General features: G+C 40.8%; 1 protein-coding gene across 1 annotated transcript in view; it reads right to left on the bottom strand.

Annotated features, from left to right (window-relative positions):
• Positions 1 to 980: 980 nt before the first annotated feature.
• The window catches only part of LOC145407700 (transmembrane and immunoglobulin domain-containing protein 1-like), a 261,185-nt gene continuing 252,360 nt past the window's right edge, over positions 981 to 9,805 (bottom strand). Inside the window, exons 5-7 of the mRNA XM_080278566.1 lie at positions 8,129 to 8,306; positions 6,638 to 6,738; positions 981 to 3,096 (exon numbers count right to left, since the gene is read on the bottom strand). Coding sequence (XP_080134692.1) covers positions 2,900 to 3,096; positions 6,638 to 6,738; positions 8,129 to 8,306 — 476 coding nt within the window. The 3' untranslated portion in view covers positions 981 to 2,899. The remainder of the gene's footprint in view (positions 3,097 to 6,637; positions 6,739 to 8,128; positions 8,307 to 9,805) is intronic.

Below are 9,805 nucleotides of genomic sequence, written 5' to 3'. Positions count from 1 at the left end.
AAAGCCCTGGTATTCCCTAAAAGGAAGCGCCACTCTTGTAAAAGGCTATGCCACTTCTTTAAAGGATTTGGCACACCCTTAAAGGCCCCAGTACTCCCTAAAAGATTCCAGGTAATCCTTTAAAAGGTCTCAGACCATCCTTTAAAGGCCCTGGTACCCCCTTAAATGGCCATGGCACTCACTTAAAAACCAAGGTAGAGGAGGACCAATCTTGCTTATCGACGATGCTTGTTTGTGATGGTGAGGGTGGTGATGGTGGTGATGATGGAGATCTGGAACAAACACACTACACTGGTCAGTAACAAATATTTATTTTTTTATGTTTTTTGAATATTTTTTCAAACTTTTCGAATTGGACTGAACAACGAAAACAATATCACTATTGTTTGAAACACATTTATCAATATATATTTTACTGTGTGTTTTTTTTTATTTATTTATACATGTTCTTTTATCTGTCTTTCAGTGTCAACACGAACATTCATTCAAACACCGGGAAGAGACAATGACAGGCTGAGATTGTGGTGGTGGCGTGGTGGTGTGGGTATGGTGTGGTGATGTGGTGGTGTTTGTGGTGGTGGCATGGTGATGTGGGTATGGTGTGGTGGTGGTGGTGGTGTGGTAGTGTGGGTGTGGTGTTGGATGATGGTGGTGGTGGTGGTGGTGGTATATTGCTGTTGTTGTTGTTGCGAGAGTGGTGTGGAGCTGTGGTTGCTATTGATTTTGTTGTTGTTATTGTTGTTGTTGTGGTGGTGGTGGTGGTGATGGTGGTGGTGGTGGTGGTGGTCTTGATTTTATTGTTGATGATGTTGTTACTGTTGTAGTGTCGGTGGTGGTGCTGGGATGAGAGAGACTTTGACGATGCTGTTCCGGGTCTGTGATTACCCATTCTGTTGCCACTCTCTCGACACACACACACACACACACAGACACACACACACACACACACACACACACACACACACACACACACACACACACCTCCACATGTTTGCCTGCCTGCTTGTCTGTCTGTCTGTCTCAATTTTCACCCAGTGGAGTACATTACGCACTTTGAAAAGGTAAACAGATTTATTTATTTATTTTTTTTTATTTACACTTGAGGGGCGTGTTTTAAAGTTCACAAGGGTCTTATTATGCTCTGTGATTCATTTCCCTTTTTTCTTCCACGAGCTTTAACTTTTTTTTTTTTGGTAATTTTTTATAGATTTGGAATATTACGAAGAAAACTGAATTCATTTTTTTTTCAAAGATAATTTCCAAGACGGTTTATTAAGAGAATAGGAACTCCTTTGGCTTGAAAATATTATACGACACGGCTTCAAATACAACATACTTTTATTTTATACATCTGAAAGTGTACACTCCACATCTATATCACACGGTCACTGTGACGAGCATTACAGGAAAACATCGATATCTTGTTTTATAACCTTTTTATTATTAATTAACCCCTTCTGCCCCGGGATGTCTCTTGAATTTGGCTCTAGCTCACGTCAGAGGCTCTTGTTCACCTTGGAAAGTCTTCTCGTATTGCAGGGATTGGGGAAGGCTGCATCTGTCTCCTTCATTTCGAAATTCTCTTCAGAGCCGAATAAGTTCATATACAAACAGGAGAAATAGAATAAATGAGGTGTCATAGTAGTAACGTCCTTTATATTCTAACCTTGCTATTTCCAGACGATTTCATTCACCTCTGGAGAGATTTCTGAAGCTGAATCGGTTCCATGTAACTCTCATATACCCCTCCATTTAGACGAGGGGATTCCAAAAGTGAATAAGAAATATCCTCACGTTAGTTAGGGCAAAAATGGAAAACACGTACCGGGACAGAAGAAAGTTAAACGATTTACGGACAAGATGATGATAGGAGGGCGGTGCAAGGCGAGCAGCAGCAGAGGCAGGGGCTTGTGCTGCGGACATAACACTTCCACCGCAACACACCCACACACCCACACCTGCTGCCCACAACCATACCACTGGATGAGCGAATAACTGTGTCTGATATGCCTTTTTAAGTGTCTCGGTTTTGCCACACACACCTCGGCCTCTCAGACTCCACAAGAGCCCGTGTGTATATGTATCTTACACTAAGTACACTCATAGATGCTGTTGTTGATGCTGGTGATGTTGATCAATACGGATTCTTAGTTTCAAGCTTCTGAATCACACACTTGACACTTCAGAAGCGTTTCGTGGACTCTCTTTCTCTCTCTCTCTCTTTTTTTTTTTTTTTTTTGAACTATAATGTATCCTTTAATATAACACACACGCACACACACTCACTTCCAGCCCCAACTCTCACCAAATTCGGGAAAGTTTTGGGGGCGAAAAAGGGGGCCTGGATGCCACCAAAAACGTGACGATAAGAGGCCGGGAGAGACTGACAGTGACGCTGGACCCAGGACACAAACACCTGGGTGGCACCGCAGGACACGTATGGTACTGCAGAACACGTGTGGCACTGCAGGACTCTTGTGGCACTGCAGAACACATGTGGCATTGCTGAACACGTGTGGCACAGGAGGACACATGTGGGCACCGCAGGACACGTGTGGCAGCCGAAATGTTTTAACATCAAGACGCATATTCGCTGCAGAAGAAAAAAAAATACACACACCACTGGAGCAGCAGCAACTAAGAGAGTGCGTACAGCAGTATTCGGCCGCTCTATGAGGTTGTATTCATAGTGGCTTTGAAGATTTCGTAGCAGCTTCTCTTTGGCGATTCATTCCACATAGTCGACCTTAGTATCTCCTTGTATCTTGATCCAAAGTATGACGATTATTAAAACTATATAAATGGCACACACAAGAGAGAAATGTCAGGGTGTACCAGGCAGACTAAATCACCAAGGAATAGGTGTCACGAAGGCTCTCACACCACCTGGAATGCGGGCCTACAAGCTATCGTGGAAGATCCTCGGGAAGGTCATGATCTCATCGAACAAGAGCAACCCCAGCAGGAAGATGGCCAGGGTTTGCGGGATAACGCGAGGCCCGGCTGAGGAGGCGCTCTTGACCCCGAGTTGTCGCACTGGGGTCTTGTCCAGCCTTTTCTGCCCCCCTCGACCACTCGCTGCGCCCGCGTCCCTTTCTGTCAAGTGAAGGAAAAATAAGGATTAGATACAGGGAGGGAAAGGGAAAAAGTGCTAATATTTGAGGAAAAATAGGGGTTAGAGACAGGAAGGGATAGGGACAGAATAATGATGATGATTGATGATTTTTGTTCTTCAGAAGGAAAAATGTGGGTTAGGGATTGGGATGGAACCGGAAAGTGTAATGATGATAATGATAAATGATGATGATGATGATGATGATGATGATGATGGTAGAATGAGTAAATATGCAGACAGAATGAACCCGATAATGAATAACTTTAAAGATACTCAGTCTGGAATGAGTTATTATGCTAGAAGAATGAGGTAAGGAATGAATACGAGTAAATATAGAGAGAGAATGAAGAGAATGAAGCTCTGAAGGGATGAATATATAGAGAAAATGGAAATGAATGAGTAAATGTAGATAAAGAAGTGGAGAATGAATAAATGGAAAAAAAAATACAAGCTTTAATGAGTAATTACAGAGAGATACAATGACCTGGAGGGTAAGTGAATATTAAGAAAGAATGGAAATGAGTAAATACACAAAGAATGAAGAAGAATGAGTAAATAACAGAGAAAGAATAAAGAACAATGAGTGAATATGAGAAAAAAGACGAATGAGTAAATAACAGAGAAGGAATGAAGAGGAATAAGTAAAGAACAGAGAAAGAATGAAGAAGAATGAGTAAGGATGAAGGCGTCTTGGGCCAGAAAAAGAAACGTGGCGACCATTCCAGTGAGGAAGGATGATGAGGAAGGCGAAAGGAGTGGCCAATACGAGGAAATGAGATAGGCAGAGGGAGTTAAATCATGAAAGAGAGAGAGAGAGAGAGAGAGAGAGAGAGAGAGAGAGAGGACAGACAAACAGAGAGACACAGACAGAAAAAAAGGGGAATATAGGAGGTCTGCAGAGGAAAGGGATATGAAGAAGAGGTGAAGAACGTGAGAGAGAGAGAGAGAGAGAGAGAGAGGGCAGACACTCGAAGGAAAGTCTCATAATTTTCGGAAGTGATGAAGGAAAGAGTGAGTGTAGGCATGGGTGTAAGAGTGAGTGTACGGGCATAAAAGAGTGAGATAAGGAAAGGAGAATGAAGGGGAATTATATGGGAATCAGGAGAAAAAGATCGAGAGTAAAAGACAGGTTAGGAAGCCGTAAGAATGAATATCACAGTTTTGGCAAAGGATGAAGAGGGGGAAGAGGGGATGCGAGAGTGTGAGAGCAAGAAATTGTAAGGTAACGAGAGCTACTGAAAAGGAACTAGAGAAATGAACAAGGAAATGTGATGGACAAAGTGGCTGGGCAGTCATAAGAGTTAGACTCATAATTACAACAAATAATGAGATTGAAGAGAAGGTGGAAAGAAAGGGTGTAAGTACAAGGAAGGATAAGGTAAACGAGAAGCGAAAATAAAGAGGAACTATGGAAAAAAAACAATAAGGAAATGGGAAGGAGAAAGAGGGTTTGTCGGTAATAAGAAATAGCCACATAAATATTGTAAATGTATAGTACACAATAGTCAGGAGTGGGAAAAAGAGAATGTGAAAGCAAGACAGAGTAACTTACACTAGGTAAATATGACTAAGAACCGCGGGAAAAAAAATCATAAAGGAAAAAAAGCCTAAGATAAAAGAGGATAAGATGAACAAGAAGCAAATGAAGAGAAACTGTGGACAAACAAATAAGGAAATAGGGAGGGAAAAAAGGTAGCCAGGTAGAAAAAGGTCTCCCGTGGAAATGGTCCCTAGTAGAAAATGGTATCACAATAATGGAAAGTGATGGGGGGGAAGGAGGACAATTATTCGTGGGGGTAAAGTGGAAAGTAATGTCCATAAGGAAAAGAGAAAGAGGTAAGTAGAGAGCGAGGTAATCCCTGAACAATGAGGATGAGGTACGCTAGTTATTCTCTCCACGGGTCTTCGAGGAAAAATGCTGCTGCTTGGAAGAGGAATTGAAAATGAAGGAAAATGAGAGGTATGACAGTTATTCCCTCGAAGAAAATGTTGCAGCTTGGAAAATGTAAACAATGAAGAGGGTAAATCGACAGGCGTGCTAGTTATTCTCTCAGGGAAAATTCAGTAACTTAGAAGAGGAAATAAAATGAGAGTCAAAATTAGAAGTATGATAGTTATTCTCTTGAGTAAAATGCTGCAAACTACAAAAGGGTAAATGATAAAACGGGGCAAAATGCGACATGCTACAGTTATTCTCATGAGGACGAACTATTCATTTTGGAAGGGGAAAGAAAATTGGGAGTCAGAATTAATTATGAAAGTCATTCTTTCGAGGAAAAATGCAGGCAGCTTAGGAAAGAAAAATGGGGCGAAAGGAGAGGTATGGTAGTTATCCTTCAAGGATAGTACAACCTGAAAAAAGAGAGGGAGAAAGGAAGCAAGGAATGAGGTGTACGGGTATAATAGTTATTCTCTCAAGGAAAAAATGTGAAAGTTACAAGAGGAAGAAAATTGGCGCTCAAATTTGGAAGAATGATATTTATTCTCTCGAGGGAAAATGTTGTAACTTGAAAGAAGAAAGAAAAATGGGGATTAAAATTAGAATGATTAAAGTATTCTCTTGAGGAAAAATGCAGCAACTTAGAAGATAAAAGAAAAAATGAGAGAAATGAGAAGAGTGATAGTTATTTTCTCAGCGGGGCTCGGAGGAAAAATGCTGCAACTTGGAAAAGGAAAAAAAAAAAAAAAAAAAAAAAGAGGAAGCGAAATGAGGTGAAAGAAGAAAGAGCAAATGATGTGGAGGCAGCCGACTAATTAAGTTTAAGAATTTCGCCTCCGGGAACTCTCAGGAAAATTGTAAATTACTGGAGAGAGGAAGCGGGAAAATGGATGATGAATCTAATAAGGGGTAAGCATCCAGTAAGCAAAAACTGTCCGAGATAAAGCGAGTTTCTCCCACATGGAATGAAAATGATACACCGAGTGAGTACTTTTTAAACGTGAATAGAAACTTTACTTTTTCGTCTGGTGTTTCGAGCATTGTTTTACCTTTGTTTTTCATATTTTGTCTGCTGTCTCTACTTGGTGACTATATTTACTGGGAGTCAACTAAAATAAAATATATGTATTTCTGCTGTGTTTGTGAAAAGGATAGAGGGACTATTTTTAACTACTGTATAACCAGAATCGAATGTCCTCTGAACTTAAACACAGTACTCGCTTCAGCATTAGAGAAAGGAAAGCCACTTTTTATCTCTAAAATTCTTTACATTCCTCAGATACACATCCCTAAAGCCCTTCCAACCCACAACTATCATTGCCAACCCCTCTCTCATTCATATCCTTTTCTCCTACCCCTTCAGTGCCCTCTTAAAGTTCTGTCTTAAGTCCCTACTCATCAACGATTCAAACTGTACAAAATTTCCTCATTTCTATGCACCTTTCTTTTCACATCCCTCTCCCAACACCTTCTCACATCCTTACCTAACTTCCAACTCCTTCAAATTCCCTTCCTTAGCCCACCAATGTCCCTAACAACCCCTTAAACGTCCCCTTGAATCACTCTGCCACGTCCCTACTCACCAACGACGACGTGCACTAGGACGGAGGAGGGGCTGGCGTTGTCCGGAGCGCAGGTATAGTTGCCAGCGTGCCTCCCTGTCACCGAGGCCACAGTCAGGGTGCTGTGGGATGGGGGAGAGAGAAAGAGAGGGAGAGAGAGAGAGAGAGAGTTAGGGTATGTGTAGTAGACAAGGTAGACTATAAGACTAAAGTAACAGTATTAGTAGAGGGTGTAGCTCTACGTTCATCTGGAATTTGGATCAAGTGGTTTAAACTGCCCTTCACCTCCAATCCATCGTCCTGCTTTGGGGGGGACAGGGAGGGAGGTGATGGACTTTTGTATACCCAGGCAGTAGAGCTGCTTGGTTATATCAGTGCCAACACATGAAGGCGTCCCAGCACCTGTACCTGAGTGTACAGCTAGTTTACAAAGTTGACATCTCCAGTGTGGTCATACTAAAAATCGCTGACTGTAATTTTAAGAAGTAAATGTTAGCCAGTGTGACCTTAGTAAAGAACACTGTTTTAAGAAATAATGTTAGCTTGGTGGGGTGGGTGTGTGTCCATAATTACTAGAGAACATGGGGTACACAGGAATAATTTATAAAGGCCAGTGCTATGCTTGGTCAAGGACACTCCGACCGACCATGAGACCATTGAAGTGGCTGTGTCTTAAATGGCATGGAAGGATTCGTAGTAACTGTTCGAAATAGATTTATTTGTGCACATTACACTTTAACATTGCCTCTCATGGCATTTATGTAGTTTCACGACCGTCATAGTTTCAGCAGTTGCACAAGAGTTACTCTGAGGGCCCCTTGGATGAGTTGAAGCGAGATTTTCATGATCCATGATCTCTCTCTCTCTCTCTTTCTCTCTGTATATCTATCTATCTATCTATCTATCTATCTATCTATCTATCTATCTATCTATCTATCTATCTATCTATCTATATATATATATATATATATATATATATATATATATATATATAAATATATATATATATAATCCACATTCATAGCCCCAGTCTATCTGTATATGACTGCCTGTCTATTCGTCCGTCTGTCTCTCAATCAATATATTTCTCGTTCTTTCTTTTTACTTCTCCTCTCTCTCTTTCTCTCTTTGTAGGCACTGGATGATTGTAACTGTCCCTTTAAACCTGGCTGTCCTGTCTTTTCCTCTTTAATTCTTGTTTTCCTCCGCCACACTGTGAGTTATTCAGAACGCATATATATATATATATATATATATATATATATATATATATATATATATATATATATATATATATATATATATATATATATATATCTTCCCCCCTTATCTCTCACATATATATATATATATATATATATATATATATATATATATATATATATATATATATATATATATATATATATGCACATCTATCTGTCAATACATCCATCCACCCATCCATCCATCTCAATCTTCATATCTAGTTATCTACTTATCTATTTATCACTCTATTTTTTACCTCCTCACCTGTGGTCCTTTTCCAAGGTGGTGTTAACGCCCCGGTCTTCGTCGTAGTTAATCATCCTGTCGTCCTGGTACCAAAACACGTAGGACGGGGGCGCCTCCTTCACCACACACACCAGCTTCAGACTGCTGCCCGACGCCACCATTCTCACGGCAGGACCCTCCATCTCGCTCTGGGCAGCTGTGGCAGAGAGAAACAGAGGTGGATGAGATTGCTATGATTTACAGTATATACGTAAACAGACATTAGGCACCTTACAGTTTTAAAAAGGAAGTCTGGCCAGCACATTTTCAGTAACTAGAAAATCACGGAGCGCATACCACCGCCAAAACCAATAAAATTTATGATTTACTCCTGCATCGTGATCCGGATTCTCCTCAAAATTTAATCAGCTCTTCCTTGACCCTCTGTCCACCAATCCACCGCATATCACTTAATTCCGATAACACTCTGAGCTATCGTGTACATAAATAAACAGACAGGTACAGGTGAGTAGGTTACATAACTTCCGTCCAATTTCGGTGTCAAAGGAAATACATTGAATGAAAAACACCAGATGCAATAAAAAGACCAAGTTGTTACAGCCTACACTGTCTATCCTTCGCTACTGGTAACGTTTCTGTCTTAGTTACAGAGGTATACGAAAATAATAGTACTAACCACACACACACACACACACACACACACACACACACACACACACACACACACACACACACACACACACACACACACACACACAGAGCTGAGGCTGAGTTTGGGAAAAATGAGAGAATGGTTGATTGTGGGAGGCAAGAGTGAGGTGGATATTCTGAAATGCACCTCACGTACTGGGCATGCATCTCTCTTCGCCTCGACTGAGAGAGAGAGAGAGAGAGAGAGAAAGAGAGAGAGAGAGAGAGAGAGAGAGAGAGAGAATTATGTTTACTACTATGTCATCTGTCTCTACCAGTCTGTGTCTCATGTTGCTTCTCTGTCTCCCTGTTTAATAATCCCAGTTAACGTGTGCTGCATGACTTGTTCGCTTGGCTGGTGCTCCTGCAACTTGGAGTAACTAGATTCCATGATAACTTATGGAATTAGTAAGCTTCATCAGTAAGTATAATGAGAGAAGGCTGGAACTTGGTAGTAGACGCGAGCGTATTCACTATGCCACGTAAATAATATACAAAGTCCCGTTATCAAATTGGAAGGCAGCCAGTAAGGTAATTATTACTCTTACATGTATACCCACTCTTGTTAATCTGCTAGAAGGAAATTATAGAAGCCGTGTAGACTAGGCACGTTTTAACTTTTGATTTCATGACAGAGACGTGCTGTACCTAGAATAAGAAAAGTTAGCAGTAATATGTTAGACTATATATGGATGATTCTATATTTTATCAAGTAATCCTATGTGACTGGGAGATGTGAGCTGGAGAGAAGGCAGCCAGATGGAGGGGCATAGGGTGACGTGGAAGCGATTTGTTTGTTTCCTCTCCCTCCTTGATTAAGACGTCTGACTATAGGTAGACAGACAGACAAACAGACAGACAGATAGATAAGTAGATAGATACATAGACAGACACTGAATTTCAATATATGAAAGTATTTCCAACTAATCAAATCAAAATTTTCGAGTCAAAGAACTTCAGCAATGTAAGTTTTGGAATGTGCCTCGTGAATACCGTAGCTCAGCC

This window comes from Coenobita brevimanus, chromosome 74 (assembly GCF_032717465.1).
Source record: "Coenobita brevimanus isolate Jiangsu-jjx chromosome 74, ASM3271746v2, whole genome shotgun sequence".
Lineage (NCBI taxonomy): Eukaryota > Metazoa > Arthropoda > Malacostraca > Decapoda > Coenobitidae > Coenobita > Coenobita brevimanus.
Note: the sequence above shows the minus strand (reverse complement) of the source record. Positions and strands in the feature narration are given on the sequence as shown.